The 24,366-nt window shown below is 31.7% G+C and overlaps 2 protein-coding genes across 3 annotated transcripts; one reads left to right on the top strand and one right to left on the bottom strand.

The window, feature by feature from the left end:
• The first annotated feature begins 85 nt into the window (after positions 1 to 85).
• On the top strand, positions 86 to 7,621 carry LOC105770374 (protein NRT1/ PTR FAMILY 4.6). The gene is made up of 6 exons (XM_012591545.2): positions 86 to 190; positions 300 to 384; positions 473 to 690; positions 5,932 to 6,366; positions 6,481 to 6,599; positions 6,677 to 7,621. The coding sequence occupies exons 1-6, from the start codon at positions 188 to 190 to the stop codon at positions 7,536 to 7,538; spliced, it is 1,722 nt and encodes a 573-aa protein (XP_012446999.1). The 5' UTR covers positions 86 to 187; the 3' UTR covers positions 7,539 to 7,621.
• Positions 7,622 to 7,765: 144 nt separating this feature from the next.
• LOC105770375 (probable thylakoidal processing peptidase 2, chloroplastic) lies at positions 7,766 to 10,259 on the bottom strand. Of its 2 annotated transcripts, none has more exons than XR_001126196.2 (6): positions 9,232 to 10,259; positions 9,069 to 9,137; positions 8,909 to 8,977; positions 8,699 to 8,785; positions 8,383 to 8,561; positions 7,766 to 8,302 (listed from the first exon to the last, which is right to left on the bottom strand). XR_001126196.2 is itself a non-coding variant. In XM_012591547.2 (6 exons), the coding sequence occupies exons 1-6, from the start codon at positions 9,910 to 9,912 to the stop codon at positions 8,182 to 8,184; spliced, it is 1,095 nt and encodes a 364-aa protein (XP_012447001.1). In that variant the 5' UTR covers positions 9,913 to 10,259; the 3' UTR covers positions 7,766 to 8,181. The 2 variants fall into 2 exon arrangements, 1 of the variants encoding a protein (XP_012447001.1); XM_012591547.2 differs by having other exon boundaries at positions 8,494 to 8,561.
• Between the last annotated feature and the right edge of the window lie 14,107 nt (positions 10,260 to 24,366).

Raw genomic sequence — 24,366 nt, 5'->3', positions numbered from 1 at the left:
CATACGAGAGGGAAGGAAAAGCTGGATAAATGTACTTTACGTGTATATATATATATATTATATATTCATAGGGTTTGATGTGTCATGTCCCTCTAGACAGACACTGACCCACAACCAGCGTTCTCTTTCTGTATTTCTCTCTTTTGCATCCTCAAAGAAAGAAGAAATTACAAGCTCTCAGAACAAAATGGTAAATTTCTCTCTTTCTTCATGAACTGAAAGCATCCGCCATCCTTTTTTTTTTAATCATATCTTTTTGCTAATAATCATCACTTTCTTTCTTGTGACACTGCCAACAGGAAATCAGTAGAGATGGTGATAATAAACAGTTATCAAGGCAGGGCAAAAGAGTAGGAGGAACTAAAGCTGCACTTTTCGTCTACGGTAATTAACCATGATATGCCCTAACCTTCATGAAATAATTTGCTTATTATTAACTCGATTGTGAGAGTTGATTGATGTGTACATGCAGGGATGGAAGGGCTGGAGAACATGGCATTTATTGCAAGTGCAGTGAGCCTGGTGACATACTTGATGGGGTATATGAACATTGGGTTGACCAAATCTGTAAACACAGTTACAAACTTCATGGGAACATCATTCATTCTAGCACTCTTAGGAGGAGTCATTGCTGATACATTTTTGACAAGATTTACCACCTGTATCCTGTTTGGATTCCTGGAATTCTTGGTACGTTATTGTTCATCCTTACTCTCTTACACGGAAATTGGAATCACCCCATTAATTATATGATTAACCCCTTTTTCCTGTTTCTTAAACGAAACTAATCACTTGCCACAAATCAAAGCTTCATACCATTTCAACTGTCTGTTTGAAGTCCAATTCCGAGGGCTTTTTGGCCTAGAAAATAAAAGAAGAAAAATTCCAAATATGTAAAAAGTAAATAGATTTAAAACATATTTTTAACTTCAAAATTATTATTAAATTATTCAAGAATTAGCGTTTTATAACAATCATAAATTTTAGTGTATATCCAAATTTATGGCTTATATATATGTGATATAAAATAGTTCATCATGAAGATAAGTTTCAAACAATAACTAAATTATATATGTTATATGATATTAAATGAAACTGCCAAGCAGAGGTGTCCATAGGAGGGTTCGAGTAAAAATATAGGCTCGAAATATGGGCTTGGGCAAAAAATGAGTCCCGTTTAGAAAATGAGCTGGGCCTCGGGCAAAATTTTTTGGCCCGGCCCAGCCCGAAAATATATTAAATATATATTTTTTATTTTTAAAATATACTAGTTTTAGTTTTATTTTAAGTTTTAAGTTACAAAAACTTAGATTTTGTTACAATAATTAATACAATTAACAATTAATAATTTGATATAATTTGATAATTTTACTAACAATTAATACAATTAACAATTAATAATTTTACTAACAAAATGTTAGTAACAATTAATAATTAATAATTTGATAATTTTAGTAACAATTAATAGAAGTAACAATTAATAATTTTACTAGCAAAATGTTAGATTTTACAAAATGTTGACTGGTACAAAAAATATAATTTGATACAATTTTAATAACAATTAATTTTGATAGCAATTAATTTTAATAACAATTCCATGTAAAAACTCAAAATTTTCCTATAAAAACCGGTAATTTTCTATAAAATCACATGTTTTTCACTTTTCTTGAAAAAACTAAAATTAATTTTAAAAATAAAAGAAACTAGAAAGACAAAATGATTTTTCCTTCTACAAATCAAGGTTTTTAGAACTAAACCGATGGTCAAATTGGACAGACTACCAAGTCGTTGATAATTATTAAAAAAATTCATAAAAAATTGATTTAATCGATTCAATGTTACACACTATTATAAACTATTGTGACATGTATTTCTAGACTCGGCTTACACTACAATTCAGTCCTAAAATCAACTAAATCATAGTTCTTATACTAAAAAATGTAACATGTTCATTTCTAGGTATTACACAAGCTTACAAAGCTATTTTGCTAAGTCGAGTATGAAGCAAGTTCAAAGTGTAAAGTTTTTAAAAGTTTAGGACCGAGGTCACAGCCTTAAGATTCCTTGTCCCAACGTCACTCACTGCTGAACAACATTGCAACTTCAAAGACCTCTCGTCGCAACATTGCCCCTGTTTTTGCCAAAATGCACATTTGGTATCCACTTTTAAGTAATTCCAATTCATTCCGAACATGTTTTCATCCCATCTTCAACAAAAATAAGGCCATTTAGCTAAACCAATTAACAACCAAATAAACCATTCAATACCTTACCAACTAATTATTCACATTTAGCTATATACATGACTATTACATCTAGACCTACCAAAATGCATTCAATTTCCAACTCAACACAATCATCTTACCAATTGAAAACCACCAATTCAAGAGATTAGCATTAATAAGTCAAAACATATACTAAATTACACAACATACTTATAATGAACCTTACCATTCCTACAACATTATTTAGTTTACTCAATTCAAATGGCCTAAATGATAGTTTAACATACCAAACCATTCAAAGGTAAATTCATCATTCTTACATTATCAAACTTAACCAAAATATGTATTATTAGTTTATATACCAAAATATACATCCAACATTAAATCTCACTATAAGCACATGCTGCCATTCACTTCAAAATAACCACAAGCATACTAGGACCCATATGTGCATGTTGCATATCCTAGACTCAAAATGAACATATAATTATCATCTTTAAATAGTGTGTGCTTCCTAGTTGATCCGACTTGGCAATTTCGGGAGGTGCAAATCTACAAGGAAGTAAACAACTAAGGTAAGCATTTAGAATGTTTAGTAAATTCAAATTGAAACTAAAACATACCTCGATCATTAAGGCAAAATTAACTAATCTATTTGGCAACCAACTTAACTATCCTTTGGCACATTATGACATATCTATAAATATAGCAACATCATCAATCAAAAGCATTAGTTATATTCTAGAATCATAAGAAATCTCAAAACTTAAACAAATTCATGTAACCATTCATATATCAAGTATCATCAAATACCCTTTCATTTTCATTCTATAGTTTAATTTTCATTTTAAATCAACTGAATATCACCCGATGGAACTATACTAAAACAAACTCGAATACATGGGAATAAGTTGTTCATGCAAGCTGCCATTATAACAAAAGTGCTTACACAAGCTGGCATTATATCGAAGTTACCAGTTCGAGCTAAACCTTCGATATGTATAACCTGAGAATCTGCAACAAATGCTAGATCTCGTAATAACATGCATAATCCCTAATTAAACGCGCATATAACCCTAATGACATGCCATACATATCCTAACCTTTTACTAACTTTACTCAGGCATCATTTCCATATAATTGTCAACACCAATTCTTGTATGTAATTTTATTTCTCATTTTCGAGTTATATAATTAATCAATATTCACATTTACATCTTGAACCAATTCCATGTAGCCAATTTTTACATGACTTTACAATTTAGTCCACTTTGAGACATGTGTCAAATTCACTAATTCTACTCAATTCTAATATATAAGTAAAATTCAAGTTTCATTCATATATAAAATAAAATAAAATAGTGGGGTAAGTTTCATATGAACTTACCTGTTCAAAATATGTAAAGTGGATACTGTAGGGACTTAATATGCAATTTTAACTTTTCCCCTATCAACTCCACTTCGATCCAATTCTCGATCTAAACAATTATTTTATAACATTAATCAATACCAAATATCTCCATTTTATGTTATGATATGCATGAACCTATATAACTCAATTTTTCAATATCCCTAATTTTTTTCATTTTATTCAGTTTAGTCCCTAAACTCGGGATAGTCATAACTTTCAATTCCTAACCTCGATTAAAATCTAATTTCAATATTATCATTAGGGACCTTAACTTTCTATTTCTAACATAATTTCATAACAAGTTTTACAATAATTCAATTTGATCCTTAATGTAATGAAGTTAACAAACAAGCTAAAGTAACTTTACAATCTAGTCCTTTTTATATTCTAAGCTCAAAATCTATCAATTTCAAGCCTAATTCTTCAAGAAATCAACAATGACAACTTTCATAAAGTTTAACAATTTTATAAATTGGTACATGTGCTAGTTAAATCAAGCTCCCATGACTCCAAATTTATAAAAATTACAAGAAAAAGACGTGGAATCAATTTAATATTGATGGTCAAATGTGATTGAAGCAACAACCCCTTTTCTCCTTTATTTTCTTAGGTTTGGATAGTAGAGAGTAAGAAAGTGATGACAAAACTCAACTATCTTGCCCTTTTATACTATGCTTGGATGTTAATTAACTTGGTTTAATTAAGCTAATCATGTTTTATCTAGCTTAATTAATCATTAATCAAGAATTAGTGGAATCTTCCGTCATCTTCCACTATTTCCTATTACAAAATGGATTTATTATCATTTTAGACATTTGTCTAATTTCCATTTAAGTCCTCAAGCCTCTTGACAATTAAAACTCTATAACGATTAAAATTTTATAATTTAGTCCTTGGACCTTAATTAACTATTAATTCGGCTAAATTTCTTGACCAAACTTTAATACATTTTTAAATTACCCTATTAAATATTAATATTTAAATTTACAAACTCAGTTTACGAAAATGGGGTTCCAAAACTGCATTTTCCAGTACCACTGAAAATTGGGTCATTACATTCAACTAGTCCAAACTGGTTTCTAAGTCAGTTGGTTTGATGCCTTTCTCCAAACCAATAACTCAGTTGATTCTCGATTCAACTAATCGATCCGATCTAGTTCAAACAACCCTAGAAAAAATCTAAGTTTTCCTATAAAAATCAGTTAATTTCCTATAAAACCCCAAGTTTTTTCCTTCTCACTTTAAAAACTAAAATTAATTCTAAAAATGAAAAAGAAAAAGATAACTTAATTTTTTTGTAAAAATTCAAGTTTTTCTTATAAAAACTTAGGTAATTCCTATAAAATGTCATGTTTTTCCTTTTCTTTTACTTAGAAAAACTAAAATTAATTCTAAAAAGAAAAATAAAAGAAATAAAAAGATAACATGGTTTTTCTAACTCAGATTTTCATTATAAAAACTCAAGTTTTTCCTTAATTGAAAAAAAAACTAAAACGAGTTCTTAAAAAAGGAAATTAAAGAGATAAAATGAGTGACCAAAATAAAAATTGTAAAAATTTGGTGACTAAAATGAGTGTATATTATGACAAATTAGCGGCGGGTGACTAAAATGATAAAAGTATGTAACGTTAATGACCAAAATGATAAAAATATGAAACAATAGTGCCCATATTATAAACTTTTATTTTAGTGCCCAAAATGAAATTTTATGAAAATTAAGTGATCAACTATGTAATTTACTTTTTTACGTGTTAGAACTCGAGGAAAAGAGAGGTCAATCCTTGTTACTATGGGAAATTAGATTTATTGCTTGAATTATATAATTAATAAAACTTATGAATGGTGGGATGATTGACGTGATGAATTTTTCTTTCATTTACTGTATATATATCACACACACATATATATATATATATTTAAAACACTACTATGTATATATGATGCTTTCATGGAAGATATAGTGCCAGAAAAGAAGATGATTATGATTTCAAAACACCCAAAAGAGATTAAATTATCTTTAATTAACATGAGCATTCCATGAGCAGCTTGCTCCACAGGCTACATCTCACGCAAACATAGCATTAGGTCAGGATTGCATGTCACAACAAATGCACATTTTGACAATGGCTATATATACATGATCAATCAATTTCTGGAACGTTGGTAGTTAAAGCCATGGTTTATTTAGAATTTTATATATATATATATATATAGTAACTCGTCTTGATATAAATAATTCAATAATTAAAATCATCTTATCTGACAAAACTTGACCTGACGCTTTCGAATATTAAGGGATATGCCCTGCTGACAGTACAAGCACATTTCGATCAACTGAGGCCAACTCCTTGCACGGATATTTCAAAACAATGCGAGGCTGCAAATACTGGCCAAGCAGCAATTCTTTACACAGGTCTATACCTGATAGCGCTAGGAACCAGTGGGGTTAAGGCGGCTTTGCCACTGCTGGGAGCTGACCAGTTCGACAGCAAGGACCCTAAAGAGGCTGTGCAACTTTCAAGCTTCTTCAACTGGTTCATGTTTAGCCTGACGGGTGGATCTATAGTTGGGGTCACTTTCGTAGTGTGGATAAGTTCTAAAAAAGGTTGGGACTGGGGTTTTGGAGTGTGCACCATAGCAGTCTTGTTTGCAATTGTGTTGGTGTGCATTGGCAAGCCATTTTATAGGGATAATGCACTTAAAGGAAGCCCCATAATTCGAATCCTACGGGTAAGTCTATTTCCAATTTTCCATCATAATAAATAGTAGTAATTTTATTTTCATAATAAATAGTAGTAATTTTATTTTCCAAGTGAATCATGGCCTCCATTTTGCTGTTTGAAGGTACTTGCTGCATCCATCCGTAACCGATACCTTCCAATACCAAGAAAGGAAGATGAACTTTATGAGGTTTATGACAAAGGAACACAAAATGAAAATCTTCAGAGAACCAATCAGTTTAGGTACACAGTTTATAATTTGGCATGTTTCATTTGTTGAAAAACTAGCCCTAACCTGGATAGATTAACAAAATACACAGATTCTTAGATCGAGCAGCAGTTCATGATATGACCACTTGGGGTGCATCAGCAGCAATGACTCCAGGACCCTGGAGGCTTAGTACGGTGACCCAAGTTGAAGAAACCAAGATTTTGCTGCGCATGCTTCCCATCGTACTCAGCACAGTTTTCATAAATACTTGTTTGGCTCAACTCCAAACATTCTCCATACAACAAAGCATGACATTGGACACTCGTATCTTTGGTTTTGAAATCCCTGCTTCCTCCCTTCCTGTCATTCCCCTGGGATTCAACCTCATTTTCATTCCGATTTATGAACGCATTTTCGTTCCACTAGCCCGAAGAATAACAGGAATTCCAACAGGAATCCGGCATCTTCAGCGGATTGGAGTTGGATTGGTGCTCTCAACCATTTCCATGGCAATTTCTGGAGTGATGGAAAGCAAGCGTAAATCTGTGGCTGTTAAGCACAACATGGTAGATTCTAATGAGCCACTGCCAATGAGTGTGTTTTGGCTTGGATTCCAATTCGCCGTGTTTGGGTTGTCTGATATGTTCACATTGGTAGGGCTGCTAGAGTTCTACCATGCGGAGAGCTCAGCAGGAATGAAAGGAACAAGCACAGCCCTCTCCTGGTTTTCACTAGCATTTGGGTATTTTATAAGCTCGGTAGTGGTGGAGGTGGTGAACAAGGCCAGCGGGGGTTGGTTGGCTTCAAACAACCTCAACAGAGACCAGTTGAACTACTTCTATTGGTTATTATCAGGGTTAAGTGCTGTTAACTTCGTCATTTATTTGGTGTGTGCATCTTGGTACAAGTACAAGAACGTGGAGGAAATGAAACAAGAAGAAATTTCTATTCATGGTTCTGCTGCTAATTAAGGTCTCAAGAGGCTGCTGCTTAAAGATTTTTGATGTAATAATAAGTGAATCACATGAATAAGATCTATATACATCATAATGAATACGTTTTAATCCAGTTTTAGGCTTTTCTTCCTCCAAAATATAATGGTCAAGCCGCCAAGGGTGCATGTAAAGATTTCATGCGCAAGACGCGGCTTTTGGTTAGGAAAATGTGGAGAAAAATATTCTCTGATCACACGAAGAACAAGACAAAGGTATTTTCCTTATTACAAATGAAGACAAAGTTCATAATCCAAATATGGGATTGACATTACATTCACAGGCCCACCAAAGTTGGGAATCAGCCTGCACAAACATTGACCATCACCTAACCCCTTTCTTCAACAATCTCCTATCTCTGCTTTTACTCAGCTTAAGACCTCAGATTATTCTCAATTCAGTTCAGTACAAAAGGGATGCCCAAATCCTTGTCAAAGAAAATTTGACACTCTAATTACAGGAAAAATTGTGAGTGGCCTACAATTGGCCGTCAATAAATTTACAAAAACAACGAATATGATGAATGGATTATCCATAATAAAACATGCACGATGGCAATAAATCCAGGTGCGAATTCGCTGCAGCTCAGACTCACATAAAGTCTTTCAAGTTATTTCAGGTGTCAAGAAACTGCTACAGCATTCTTCCCCACATTCGAGTCATATATAGTGGCTGAAACTTTGGATGGAGGCCAATAGCGAAATACAGATCTACCCACAATGTTTTCGATGGGAAGTGGACCCCTGAAAAACAAGATAATTGGAAATAAGATGCCAGTTATAGGAGCTTACAGTCCTAAAACAACAAGGCACACCATGCATACATTCTTTTTGTTAGGTTGAAGAACCGTGTTGCATCTTTTGCTTTCATGGCTTTTCCAATGCATTCTAAAAACCAAATAGCCATTAGTATAATGTTGAAAATTTTGAATTACCAGTAATGGGAATCAAAACTGTTGTTGCGATTATCCCCCAACACGAAAACATAACCTTCAGGCACAACCTGTAAAATCATCCAAAATAAATGATGAACTCTGTTAACCACTGTGATTGATCCAGTGACCATGTAATAAAGCATGATGAAGAACCAGAGAAACAAAATAAATAAACAAGGACAGTGTAAATTTATAAGACACTAACCATTGGATCCATTTTGTAAGCTAATGGCTCTAGAACAAAATCTTCATCTTGTGCAACGCCGTTTATAAACAATTTGCCATCACGAGCCTACCACAAATTCAATATGGAATGTCAGCAACAGTTATCATTATACATTTTATAGAAAGATCGGGATAAAGTTAAAGAAACAAAGAAAATGTGAAAATGAATTACACAATCTTAAGAGCTTACTTCAACACAATCCCCAGCCTTAGCAACTATCCTTTTAATGAAAACATCATTTGAACTGTATCCATATTCCTGCGTATTGAAATAAAATCAACAGCTATAAATTGATGCAAATGATTAAGCAATGAAATTAGAGCTTAACGAAAAGCAATTCAAGACCTACCTGCAAGATAGGAGGTGCCCTGAATATAACAATATCGGAAACTTCAGGCTCTCTAAAGAAATATGAAACCTGTTGATATCAGAATAAACGAAACAAATTAAACAAAACATCAGAAATTTCACTGTCTATTAAGGTGGGTGTTTCAGTAATCAAAAACTTTTACCTTCTCAGCCAAAATGCGGTCGCCAACACCCAAAGTAGGGTACATAGAAGCCGACGGAATTGACCTTGGCTCGGCCATAAACGACCGGAACAGTAAATTAACAGTTAAAACGGTAAAAGCAGCCTTGGCATCTTCGGAGCAAACGTTTAACACCCTCGAAATCCAACTGCTTTTAGCAAGCGCTTTGGGATCCAACTCCAAGCTCAAATTTCGGCCATCATTGCTTGTTGTTCCTCCTCTATCCACCTCAATACTCTCCAGTCCGCCAGGAGTCGGTTCATTGCACGGAAGCCACTTCGATCCCTGCAAGAAAGGGATAATCGAAGTGGCTTTAAAAGACGCAATTCCCATGGTGGTGACCGGGGAACAAGAACCATATGTCGTTGACTTTATCAGAGAGATCAAACCCACAATAATTGGATTCTTGCAACCGTCATTGAGGATCTCGGCGGCCAGGGTAGAGTACATGCCCGACCGAGGGTGGCGCAGATCGGCAGCGGAATGGTAGGTACGGGGAGGGGAAGAGTCGATGTCGGCCTTTTTGTTTGGGGAAAGGAAACGGGAACGGAGCCAGCATTCATGGGCGGAGCGAGAGGAGCATGAGCCGAGACGGAAGCCGGCGGTGGAGGCAAGGTTCTGGGCAACGTAGCCGGAGTAAGTGAAGGTGACACGGATAGCCATATTTAGGATTTGGAAAAAGTAAATTAAGATAGGGAACAGACTGGGTCCGGAAACGAAAAGGGTTGATCTTAAAAACACTAACAGCAAATGAAAACCATTTTGGAGTAGGTGATCAGTGAAGGAGAGACGAGAGCGGGGAATTGGAGAGTTGGGCTAGGTCAGTGGAAGAGAAAAGGAAGCGATTTTTTAAATTGTGGAGCGAGGTGGGGTTTATTTCAGGGAAAGGACGGTGGAGATTGTGGGAAACCTGAGCTTCGTCGGCTCTTCCAAGAAGAGGGAACCAGGCTCAGCTGGAGAGGGACGGGGTTTGCGATTTTTGGGGAGGCAAAAGTTAAATAGCGTCTACACCAGACGGCTTTTATAAGAGACGGCGATTATTTTTATGCACTCAACTAGTGGACTTGTTTGCTTCCATATTTACGAATTTTGCCATTTAGAAAAAAATCCAACTCAATAAAAATACGAAAATTTAAAGTTAATCAAATTTTATTTTTGAAATATTATTTTTTGAACTCTGACAATTTTTAGTAAATTATGAATTTTACCTCCATTATATTTATACTATAAAAAATTTAATAAAATTGATCCCACCAGTTCATAAACCATCAATTATATCATGAAAATGGCAACAATTTTTTTTAAAAGAGCAAGTACATATTGAAAAATAAAATATTTATACTAAAATACAACTTAAAATATTTATATAATTTACTTAAAAATATTTACCATGGCATAATTATGTAAAAATAAAATAAGCATCCAACTAAACCATAGTGAACCACAAAATACTTGTGTTCAATTTTTAATTAACACAATTTTCAAATTTAATCTTTAAAATAAATCCAATCACTTAGAAGTAGTAAATAAAATATTATTTAAATATTACAATATTATAGTACATCCACGATATTGGTGAAAAAAGAATTATATAATAAAGATATTTATAAAAGACTGATACAATTAATAAATGAGTTTTCGATTGAATAGATATTTGACTTCAAATCATATCGTGTGTATTTATATTTCTATTCTTCTATATGAAATTTATATAAAATTTCAAAACACCATTGAAATAACATAATTTACTTTGTAAAGTAATAGTATTTTGCCATTGTCCAATTAGGTTGGTATTTAGTTAACTCGCGATATCTAATTCATTAAAAAATTAATATTAGTAGGGATAAGCATTTAATTTAAAATATTTTTAATCATTTTTTCACCATGCACCACATTGTCGTATGTAATTATATGCATAGGTCTCTGAGTTTCATTGTATGCGAAAAGTTTCAATTTGTTGGCTTTAGTTTAGATTATATCGGTCATTAGTCCATTTATGTTGTGATAGTTTGATTTTACTTGGTGATTACTCAAACAGTCGGTTTGTAATAGTTTGATACTTTAATTACTAGAATTTGTATTTGTAAAACTTAAAAAATATATATTTTCTTTAAATTTCGTTATTTATTAAAAATTGAGTTTCCTTTGAGGTTGGTTTTGGGATTTGTGCAAAATGGAGGGTATTTTAACACTGGGGTTGTCTTTTGATTGCTAATTTCAGTTTGACCAATATTTGGGTAAGAAGTGAGAAGACCAATGAAATGATGACCCTTCTTCAATGGAAATTTGTGTTGCCCTATTTCACAACAGCAGCAGCTGGGTAAACGCTTCCAAAAATTTGAGGCTACTCCAGAAAAAGGATGGATTCCCTCGAAACTTGGGAAAACTAGAGGTCCCCATTTTTTCAGAACCACGTAATTTTGAGATTTCAACTTTTACCCCCCAAATGTACACTAGGATGCAGCAACGTAAGCTGAAAGGAGTTGAACAGCCCTGAACAAGGGATATTAGTATGATGATCTCATTTTTCTTGTGTTAGTTTAATGTAAGAAAAGTGGATTCTGCTTTTATCAGAATGCACCTATCAGGTTGATTGGCATTCAATGTTTCATTATTCATTTGAAAAGTAGAAATTCATATAATGTTGCTCTCATTCTTACTTACCAAAATTTGAATTCTAAGTCAATCGAAGCTTTGAGGGGATTCAAGACAAAATGTGAAAAAGGGAGTGGAGGAAATTGCAAAGCATGAAAGTCAAGGGGATGCCGAGGAAGTTACGTAGGTGTGAGTGACGTAAGCGCATACATCAGCTGTGAATGGCTAACCAATCATATTGACTCATCCCGTTTTCACCTCTCTTGCTAATATTAATTTATTAAAAATCATTTATCCATATTTATTATTTAAGTTGTACAGACTTTCTCTATATTTATTTTAATTTTAATTTATCTTGTGGTTTTTCCTATTTTCTTTTGATTAGATTGAAAGATTTTCGATTTTCAATTTATTTTTACTTTATAATCTTTTATTATAATTATAATTTTTAAAACTATAGTAGCTATATGCGTAACTTAAAAAAAAACATTTTATTGCTCTTATAAAAGTACATTTATTGTTGATTACATAATTTAATTTGTATCCACATTGTTGGAATATGTCTTCAAGTATAATTAATTAAAGATCGAAGTTAAGAATAATATTTTTTAAAAAAATAGATGCATTTATTAAAGATTATTTGTGAAAAATAAATAAAATCATTATATTCGATATTTTCTCATTCACTTCATCTGTGTTGCGTTTGTGTAAGAGTATTATTTTTCTTCATGTTTTAATCAGTAATATTTTGCTATTTTTATGACTTATATTTGGCAAGAGGTAAAAAAAATTTTGCTTATTTTGAAGAGGTTTTATTTTTATAAGGGTTTTACTCATACTTTCAATTTCAAGCTTAAATTATTCTTTGTTTTATGTTTAACTACTTTAACGCATGCGGATTAAATAAGCTTTTTCTCGTGTTATACACTAGTAACCAAACATAACATTAATTCGTAAATGTATTGTCCATGAGGTTTTTGGCATAATTTTCAAAAGCGGAGGACTTAAATTCGAGTATCTAGATTCAAGACCTCTCATGTACAATTAAATGTGTGGGTTTCAAGTTAGACTATAAGCTATTGCCATGTGTGGATTTTAATCCGGCTAGTCAGTTCGTAGTTTACTCGTGTTGTAATAATTTGGTTTTTTTTCGAGTTATGTTTTGTGTTATAATAGTTTGATTTTATACTTGGTGGTTATTCTAACATATATTTGTATCGTGCTTGCAAACTTTCAAAAAAAAATTGTAAATGCATTAGTCTTTTAAAATTTCATGTCCTCATCTATTTTACGGTCTGAGACTAATCCTATTTGGGTTAGAGGTAGTATTAAGTAAATGTAACAGCCCAATTTTCAGTGGCGTCGGAAATAGTGGTTCATGTAACAGCCTAATTTTCAGTGGTGTCGGAAACAGTGATTCGAGATCACTAAATCTGACCAGTGAGTCTTAAAATTTAATAAATTAATAATTATGGGTCAAGTGTGAATTTATAAGAATTTTTGAATTAGTAAATTTTGTGATTTAGTGAATTTTGCGATTTAAAAAGAATTTAATAGGTAAATTGGGTCTAAAACAAGGTTTTGAGACCTAAAATTCATAAGCCGAGCCATAAATATTTTTATAAATATTTATGGAGTGTCATTGAGTTAGTTTAAAATTTTCGTTAGAAAATTTTAACGTTTGGATAGTCAATTAATTAAAAGGACTAAATTGAAATTAGTACAAAATTTGTTAAATTGTGATTAAATAACTTAAGTGACTAATAAGGAGGGATTTAAAATGCAATTAGGCCTAAAGTATATGGGCTGGACGGTTGGGTAAAAAAATCAGCAAGAAAGTAAGGAGAAACAATGGCAAAATTGAAAACTTCACAAATTAAATATATAAAACAAAGATAAAAGTGAAAAATCTAGAGATTTCTTCATAATTTATCAGCAAAAACACCATAGGAGGTCTGAAACAAGCTTTTTTCTCATATTTTTATATCATGTGAGTTCAATTCTTGCTTTTTCTTTGAAATTTTTATGTTTTGTGAATTTTACAATTAGGTCCAACTGTTGAATTCATTAGTTTTTGATTCCATGGGTGATTTTGTAAGTTACCATGAATAATTTCTGGAATTTTATGATGAATTATTATATATTTTAAGTTTTAATTTCATTATATTATGATTTTATTAAGTGATTTTAGTAGAAAATGATTTTTAGGACCTAATTGTGAAAAAGTTAGGAATTGGGGTTTTGTACTGAAATTATAAATATCAAAGTTTGTTTATTAGTCTAAATGATTAGATAAAGTGTTATTTGAGGAAAAATTTATTCAATTAAAGCGTTAATTGAGTAGGGACTAAATTGTAAAAATTATAAATTTTTGGGGTAAAAGTGTAATTTTGAAAATTGAAGGGCATAAATTGTGAAATGAATTAGTACTGAATTAGATGCTAATGAATGGAAAATTTTATATTATAAATCGGGAATCCGAAGATAAACGCAGAAAAAAGAAAGTATCAAACTAGTCTCAGAACTTTTACAACTCCTACAAGTTGGCCTAGGTAAGTTCATACGGCTGAATTTTTATGATTAATTATTAATGTGGGAATGATGTATTGTATCAATTTGTATATGTTGCTGAATTATGATTATTGCAAAAATGAGAAAAAAATGAGATTGTTAGTTCAAATTAAGGGATACGCAGGATTGAGTACATACGTTTAGTAATCAGCATTGAATTGACGAATAAGTCCATGGTGAATCCATGGCAAATTGTGAATAGTAGGTATGGTGTTTCAGTGAAGAAAACCATACTGAGTTGTGAAAAGTAGGTATGGTGTTTCAGTGAAGAAAATCATACTGAGTTGTGAAAAGTAGGTATGGTGTTTCAGTGAAGAAAACTATACTGAGTTGTGAAAAGTAGGTATGTTGTTTCAGTGAAGAAAACTATACTGAGTTGTGAAAAGTAGGTATGTTGTTTCAGTGAAGGAAACCATACTGAGTTATAGCATTGTAATAGATTCAAGCAAATCGTGGCACCGGGCAAACGATGTACTCAAATCCGTAAGACGATCCTTAATTTGAAAAGTATTTAAAAATGCAATTGAACCTAAATGTTGGAATATAAGTTGACATATGATATTAAGTTCGATTGAGTAAATTCATTGTTTGAGATTGTGGTTGACAGGAAATGTTGAATTTTTATTTGTTTATTAATATTGTTAGTGAAATTTTGGTAAGATTTTATTACGAGCCTATGAACTTACTAAGCTTTCTGTAAGCTTACTTGTGTGTGTTTATTGTTTCTTGTAGATTGACTTATATATATATATATATATATATTCGCAGGATCGGATCTACATCAACGATCACACTATCCATATTTACTCCGGTAGATTTTGTTAAACAACTTTTTGATTTTTATGGCATGTATAGGGAGTTGGTCAGTTTGTGTGTATTCTTATGATATGGCTAAGAAGTAGCAAGTAAATATTCAATAATGACTAACTATTGAATTGGCTATTTAAGAACGTGTTTTGGTATTGTGTATGCTTAAATGATAGTTAATGCAAAGAAATTATAAAAGAGTAAAAATTTACAATGGAACAGTTTTTGGACAGCAACATTGATATGACTTTGAAAAGTCACTAAAATGGTAGAATTTGAATTAGAAGTTGAGTGAGATATGAAATTAAAGATGAATGAGTCTATTTTCACAAGAAAGAGATAGAGTAAGCAAAAGAGTTGTATATTTTAGATATTTTAATTTTAGTGAGACAGGGTCAAAATAGTTTTGAAATCTCCTATTCTGACTTTATAAAATAATTAAAATTGTACAGAAAGAATTGGGAGTTATAATTTATATGTATAGATTCCTTAGTGAGTCTATTTTCAATAAAACAAATGAGAATGTTATCCAAATTTTGTATAATGAGATAATTAATTTTTAGTGAAGAGGGTTCAGAGTTGTCGAATAGTGAAATAGGGGAGACTTTAAAGAATAAACTGAACTAATTGGCTAAACCAAAAATCTGAAAATTTTATGGTAAGAAGATATATGAGTCTAGTTTCAGGAAAAATTTACGAATCTAAATTTCGAGTTTCGTAACTTGAGTTATAATTAAATTAGTGACTGGTGCGCAGGTGGATAGTTTTATTGTGAATAATGAAATGAATTGTTTTAATTTCTTTTAGTATTTGAAAAATTATTAATGTTCCCGGTTTGGACTTGAACTGTTTCTATTGCATGATTTAGGGCCTCGAGATTCCTTTTTAGGGGGATATTGAATGAACGTGAGTGAATTAATTTTATTTTAAAAGCAAACTTTTACGCTCCGAACTAGTAAGTTAAGTTAGGTAATGCCTCGTCCTCGACTCCGGCAACGGTCTCGGGTAAGGGGTGTTACAGTTCAAGACAACCAAATCCGACGAGTAAGCTCGTGAAATTTATTATTTAGTACATACGAGCCAAATGTGATTTTAGGAGAATTTTTGAAATAGTAATTAGTGTGTTATAAGAAATTATTAAGTTAAGTGATTTAGAAAACGAGGTATCGAGACCTCGATTTTATAAACAAAGCCGTAAATATTTTTATAAATATTTATGGAGTGTCATTAAGGTAGTATTAAAGTTTCGTTAGAAAATTTTAATATTTTGGTAGTTAATTAATTAAAAAGAACTAAATTAAAAAAGGCGCAAAACTTGCTAATTAAAGAAATAGTGATTAAATAGCCTAAATGGTAAATAAGGGAGAACCAAAAAGGCAATTAGACACTCATTAGAAGGCTGAGGCGGCATAAGCAGAAAAAAAAATGAAATTAGTGTGAACAAAGGGCAAAATGAGAAATTTTGTAAAATTAAACAAATATAATAGCAATTAAAAGATTTTCTAGACATTTCTTCATCAATCTCTGGCCAAAAACAGCCATAGGAGAGCTCCTTAAGCTAAATTTTTATATTTTAGCTTCATTTAAGTTTAATCCTTTCCTCTTTCTTGTAATTTTTGTGTTTTTAATACTTTTACAATTAAGTCCAACTAGCTAAGACATTAGTTTTTGATTTTATTGGAAATTTTGAAAGTTACAATTGATGAATGAAGGATGTTTTTATGAAATAACATGGATTTAAAGCTGTAATTTTGTTATATGATGATTTTATTAAGTGATTTCAATATATATTGATTTTAGGACCAAATAGTGAAAAGATTAAGTATTAGGGTTTGATATTAAAATTTTGTTGATCAAAAGCTATATGATAGTTTAGAATATGTAGATAAATTTTCAACTGAGAAAAAAATAGTTCATTTGATAGACTAATTGGTGAGGGACTAAATTGTAAAAATTGTAAAAGTTAGGGTAATTGTGTAATTTCAAAATTTAGGGTATTAATTGTGAAGTGAATTGGAACTGAAATATATGTTAATAAAGGGATAATTTTATATTTTAGATCAAGAGCTCGAGACAATCGTGAAAAAGGGAAATTAGCAAAATAGTCTCTGAACTACTACAAATCTTACAATTAAATCCAGGTAAGTTCGTATGGTTAAAATTTAATATTTATTTATTAAATTGATGAATTGTATTATGTATTTATTCATATTTATTGTTGAAAATAAAATTATTGTTAAATTATGAAACTGAATTGATTGTTCAAAACAAGTAGAACGCAAGATTGAGTACAATCGTTCTGTGGCAAAGGATGAATTGAGGGTAAATGCAAAGGATGAACTGACGACAAATTACCGAAGTAAACCAAGGTTCAGCATTTGTTATGAACATTCGTGTTTACTTTCCGTTTAGCTCTCACGAGCTTCTGTTAACTCATATGAGTTTTTGTTCAACCCTAACGGGTTTTCGTTCAGCTCCTACGAGCTTCCGTTCAACCCCTATGGGTTTCTGTTTAGCACTTATGTGCTTCTGTGCAGCCTTTGGGCTTCTGAATACGATGCACTCATATCCGTAAGTCGTTCTCAGATTTGGTAAAGGTTGGTAAGTGACATATGAAATTAATGTTTGAAGACTTAAAGTTATTATTGGTATTGATTTGAAATAAATGAATTCATTAATTGAAATTGTCATTGGCAGGAAATGTATATTGAATGATTTACTTAAATGATTTGTTATAGTATGTTCGGTAAGATTTACGTTTAAAGCCATCAAACTTACTAAGCTTCAATAAGCTTACTTGTGTTGTTTAATGTCCTTGTAGATTAACGTGGAGTCGGAAGATCGGATCAACATATTAAGCCACACTATCCATCTTAATCTGGTAGTTTTGCGATGTAAACTTTGGTTTATATGGCATGTATAGGGTTGAATTTGGTAATGAAATATTTTGAAATGTGGTTGTGAATGGTAAATGTTTGTATGTAATTAGTAGTGGATTTTGATAAATCAATGAAATGGGTTGAATAGGTGAGTTTGGCTTGTGTTGATAAATCAATGAAATGGATTTTGATAAATTGAGTATTTATGATGTTATGTTATGCTTAAAACATGATTTTGGCTTGTGTTGATTGTTTGTTTGGGATGTATTGATGTATTGAAATGTTGTGTATAGGTTGATAACAAAATGGGTGAGAAAAGTGGCCTTAAAATGGTCTATTTTCGTCCACACGAGCAGAGACACAGGCGTGTGTCTCAGCCGTGTGTGACACACGGCCTAGCACATGGGCATGTGATCCGGCCGTGTGTCCCCTACATCTTAAAATTTAGAAACAGAATTTCCAGGTTTTTGCACACGGCCTAGCACACAAGCATGTGGCTTGGTCGTGTTACCCCTGCACCTTACACATGGCCTAGCACACGGATGTGTGACTTGGCCGTGTGACCCAAGTCAGAGAGTTACATGGGTATGAACACAGGCTGGGACACAGTCGTGTGCCTCACATCGAATGCTCACATGGCCTAAGACACAGGCGTGTGTCCCTTGTACCTAGGCAAAATTTTGAAAATTTGAGAAAAATTCTCTGAGTTTCCAGTTTAGTCCCGACTTGTTTCTAATACATATTTTGGGCATCAATGGCTCATACAAGGGACAATGTGAGTGAATTGTGATTGGTTTCTGATATGTGTATTAAATGATATGAAATGTTCATAATTGATCTGACAAGTTCAGTAAATGCTCCGTAAGTGTAACCCTATTCTGGCGACGGATAAGGGTGAGTGGTGTTACAGTAAAGCTCTCCCAACAAGGATGATTCTAAAATTTAAATGTCCAAAATGTCTAAAAAAGAAGTCCACTGCCACTTCATATTAGTTTTCATGTCAATAAACATTGGTTGAACACTACCAACTAAAAATTTATATATGGTGGAAGAGCCACTTATGTGATTGTGGGGTTAATTGACCTAAAACAAATCAAAAGAATATTTATATATTTGTACTGTACTTATAAACTTTTTAAAAAAATTGTAAATGTAATTAATCATTTGAAATTCATGTCCTCATCTATTTAATGGTCTAAGACTAATCCTACTTGGTCGGGAGATGGTATTGAAGTAAAACCCTCCCAAAAAAGATAAGTGATTCAGATGCGTAAAGAAGAAATACAATGCCACTTCATAATGGTTTTCATGGTGATAGATGTTTGTTGAACACTACTGATTGGATGTTTGTTTACCCTTTGGTATATCACTTTATTAAGCTTGCATTGATTTTACGAGTTATTATAGAAAGTTTAGAAATAATATTTTTAGGATGAAATTTTTTTATTTTATGTTGTTTCAAATTTTTATTTTAATTACTAAATATTTTATTTATAAAATCAAATAATAAATATGTAATTATATAATAAAATATATCATTATGTTAAAATATTTGAAATTAACAACTACTTTATTTATATAAATAAAATAATAATTATATAATATATATTTTATATTTATCATTATCTTAAATATATTTTATTTTAAAAAAACATCAACTAATTTTTTGATATATTTTTCTTTATATATAATATTTATATGTCAAATATTTATTTTCTCCACCTATATTGTGGGTATGGTACTTTTAATATTATAAAATGAAATAATCATTTCAAATATCATTATTATTTTATATGTAAAATATTTCAAATATAATTGTTTTTCATCTACATTGTGGGTATGATATTTCAAATATTTTTACATGTGAAATATTTTAATTAATTATTTCAAATATCATTATTTTTATATGTGAAATATTTTCCAAAAATTACAAAATTAATTATTTCAAATATTATTAGACCATTCAAATATCATTGTTTTTCATCTACAATCTTTCTCCAAAATTGGCCTATTACCCTAAATATCGTAGAAACCGATCCAAAACACTAATTTTTTTTTAAATGGCATTTTCCTAAAATTTAGCCCACATATATGTGAGTTATAAGACAAGTGCATTGCTAGATTTATTTAAAATCATTGTCGAAAGACATTGTCAAGGTAGAGTATGGTATTGAACACAAAATTGAACTCCAAGATACTTAGGAGAAGGATAGATCATTTGGAACCTGATTCTCATGCACCATTAATGCAACAGGGTCTTTTAAGGGTTTTTAATTGTCACCAATTGATTAACCAGAGTTCATCATTAGAACAATCTAATGATGGAAAGATTAAGATACAATTATTAACGATGTTTTATTATTCCTAAAATATCTCTTACTAAAAATTGTAAATGTATATTTTTTAAAAGCAAACTTTAACAAATGTCTTCTTAAAGAATACTAAACCCATTTTTAAGATTAAGTCTAAAAGCTTTTAAATTGAAATCATTCATTCAAAATCAAATCTCGAAAATCCTTAAATCAAATCTCTCTACAATTTGATTGCCTCAACACAAATGAGATATAAATCGTTCTTCAAGATTAACTCTCGACGATTCTTGAAGTATATCTCATTAAACTAATATAAAATCTCAAATAATTTTTATTGAAAAAGAAATCAAAGATTTTTGTACGTTCAATAAACTTTTAGAAATTGTAACTTCCAAGGTTTGATAAATAAATTTCTTTATGTCTTTAATTTTTAAGTCTTATTTTGATTTGAATTTTGTATATAAATTGTTAGCTAATTGCATTAATACTTTTAATTTTCACAAAAGTGTTTGAGTTGATGCGTAGCATAAGTAAATTAAGTTTTCAAACTTAGTGAAGTATACTTTCCCAAAAAATCATCAACATTTTGATGTTGAATATAATATCTTAAACTCAAAATCACCTCACATCTTCTACATGAATCCAATGTTAATTCTTTCTTTGAAAAATAATGATAAATGTAATCGCTAATTAGGATTAGATCAAATTAATCTCTTTATTATTAAATGGATCAATTTGGTCCCTTTTCTATTAAAAAGAATCAAATAAGACAAATTTTAATAGAATTAACATTTAGGGTTAAAAATATCATTTACTATTTAGAAGAGTTATATTTTGAAAGCTTCTTATGATATTACTGTGAAATATTTTGTTTGGAGTTAAATTATAAATGAAAAGAATAATTTTCATGTCAATTTTAAATTAGTAAAAGTTAATTATATTCAAATTTGGCCTTATTTGATTCTTTTTAATAATAAAAGGATTAAATTGATCCATTTAATATTAGAGGGACTAATTTGATCTCGATTCCAATAATAGAGGGACTTCCTAAATACATTCACCAAAAACAAATCTATTTTAATTGATCATATTATCATTTTTAAAGAATTAAATTTAGTTTAGTTTAGTTTTAATCTTAATATCTAATGTTGTTTTCTTTTGAATAAGAAAATAAGAACAAAGCTTGCCTTTGGGTATTGTTGGTATGGGTATTTTTTCCATCTCTCGTAACCAACATAAAAATCTTATCAAAGTTCTAAGGTTAAAAAAGGATGACAGATTGAGGATAGTACTTTGACAAGTCTTTAAGCAAAACATGGCGAGGGGTTTGACTGGAATATTATAGTAAATGGGATATAGAGTACTCTGTATATATTAAGACAGGAAATTTTCGAAGCAATATCCGCAAGGCAGCTTTGAATGTTGTGATTGACCACGACAACATCTGAAGGAGACATTGCCCGTGAGCCCATACCCTCGCATATTGGGCTCGCTGCGGTAGCCTCAACCGGTAACTTTTCCTTTATGTTTCATATCCGAGTTACTATTAGTCATTACCCAACGGCATCGTTGATAGAGAGAAAATGCAAGAGTCCAATACTTCCAAGGATGTTCACGTTAGTTGTGAACCTGTAAATTGAAAGTAGATTCAAATCCCAGATTAGGTAATTCAACTTGGGTAGTGATACAGGGAGCCACACAAAAGAAATTACATGGTGAGTTTCCTAGGACTTTGGGTGGTATTAATTTAGAGAAAACATTAGACTACCCATTTGGCTGAAACAAGACGTGGTTGGCGTTGTTGACAAGCACGTCTTTTCGAGTTTGAATGTCCTATTATAATAATCACCGGAAGAAAGTTTTTGGTTATTAAGGGGAAATAGTTGGTTGCATATTTTGTCCAACTTATAATTTTAGTTGTACTTGTCATTATAAACTGAAATTTATAACGTGAAAACAATAGATAGAAATCACTATAAGAAAACGATGATTAGGATTCATACTCGAAATTTCTTGGCAAAAGTATTTTCATCACGACTTAGAATGACAAGGAGAGGAAGACATGATCACATTGGATTGGGTTTACTTAATGCTTTACGATTTATAATTTTATCCCATCACTCCTATTGTTTATTCTTTTTCGGGTATTTTATGGTAAAATTATATTTTGGTACTTGTATTTGGCTTTAAAGTTCAAATTAGTACTTATGGCTTTTTTTGTCTAATTAAGTGCTTGAACTTAACTTTAAGATTCAATTTAGTATCTAAAGTTTATTTTGATCCAATTAAGTATTTGAACTTAACTTCTCGATTCAAATTGATACATGAACTTGATTTTTTTATTCAAATTAATGCTTGCCGTAAATAAATTATTTTAATTATAAAACTTAATTAAGTAGTAAAAACTTGGAACCAAGTGCATATTTAACCATTATTTTACATACGGGAAGTGTTGTGTTATTGGCTCATTAGGAAGCCAAGTTAGGTATAATATTGTAAGAATTGAACTGTTTTGGTGTTCACCTTGATTTTACTCATTCCTTGCTTAAAAATGGTGGGAGTGAGGGTGTAGTAGATTGGACGCATGCGATGGCAGAGAGTTTGGTTCCTGTCCACGGCGCCTGTTCTGTGGTTGTAAAACCTTGGGTTGGAACTGGGTCGCCACTCGCAGTTGGATTGGAGCATGCTCTGTGACAGAGTGATGGAGTTGAAGTTTGGTTGGTGGAAATGGAAAGAGTCGGTGATTGTTTCTTCTTGGATTGGAATACTAAAATTAAACATATCAATTTGATTTAAGGATATACTAAAACAACTCAAAATAACCTTGAATGGGATAATGGGACCATCACCCGATTTCATTATATCCTTGAAATATGGAAAAGGCAAAGAAGGCAATAGTGCCGGTTCTTGGATTTCCTTTCGGCGGGTGAGGTCCAATTCCTTACCTTTCCTTTTTCTAGGTTTCCCAAAGTGGCAATAATAAAATATAGAAAAAAGTAAGATTTTAAGGATGATAATTTTGCGCGGTTAATTATGAAAGAGGTAAGAGTTCGGAAGCAGTCCACGTGAGACTATGGCACGTGGTTTGTCGGTAAAATCTGACATTTTCCCATTCCATTTTTCAAAGTTAGCGCCCCACAAATATCGATAGCAGTAGGAGTAGGAACATAATCCTCTACGGCTTTCCCACGCGCGCTTTTTCTTTTTCCCTTTCTCCTACTGCTTCTAGTTCTGTCTAAAGTCTTATGATTTTCCAAACTTTTGTTTGTTGCAAGATTTTTATGGCCTAAAGTTGAAACATGATGATGAATTACCCATAAGAATCTTCAGAAGATGTAAGCATTGAACTAAGGGTTTAGTAGCCTTCATGCTTCTTTTACTCTTCCCCTATTCAAATAGCCAAAAGAGAAAGTAAAAAGTGGTCTAATGTAATCATGGAAAAGGCAGTTTTTGCAATAATACTAAGACCATTAGAATATATCATATGTAAACCCATTTAGCTCAAGTAATTGACACCCAATTTTTTTACTTAATATTCAAATGGAAAAAGGAAATATACAACGTGTTAATAGTTTACAATTAAAATGGCGAGAAACAGTAAATTAAAAAAAAGGGTTGGCTAGTAAGTCACTTACTGCAATATGTTGATGACAAGGGTCTGGATTTGTTAGTTAAACTGAAGAAAAGATTGACGACAAGAGAATTACGTCCATTAGTCTCAACAGTCTTTTGCTTAGAACTTCACGCCCAAGTGCAACGTTATTATCTTGGTCACGCGCCCCACATCGCGTGAAGCATTCCCCACCCACTCTATAACCGTAAAATCCGGGAACAAGAACATCGGACCCACCAAACCAATCACTTTTCAACTACACTGACTCACCCCTAAATACAGTCTCAATCTCTCTAAACCTGACTACTTTATCATCTAATGTTACTTACTCTCCGCCCAT

The sequence above is a fragment of the Gossypium raimondii genome, chromosome 5 (assembly GCF_025698545.1).
Source record: "Gossypium raimondii isolate GPD5lz chromosome 5, ASM2569854v1, whole genome shotgun sequence".
Lineage (NCBI taxonomy): Eukaryota > Viridiplantae > Streptophyta > Magnoliopsida > Malvales > Malvaceae > Gossypium > Gossypium raimondii.
The sequence above is the reverse complement of the archived record's forward strand: the minus strand, read 5'-3'. Positions and strand labels throughout refer to the sequence as shown.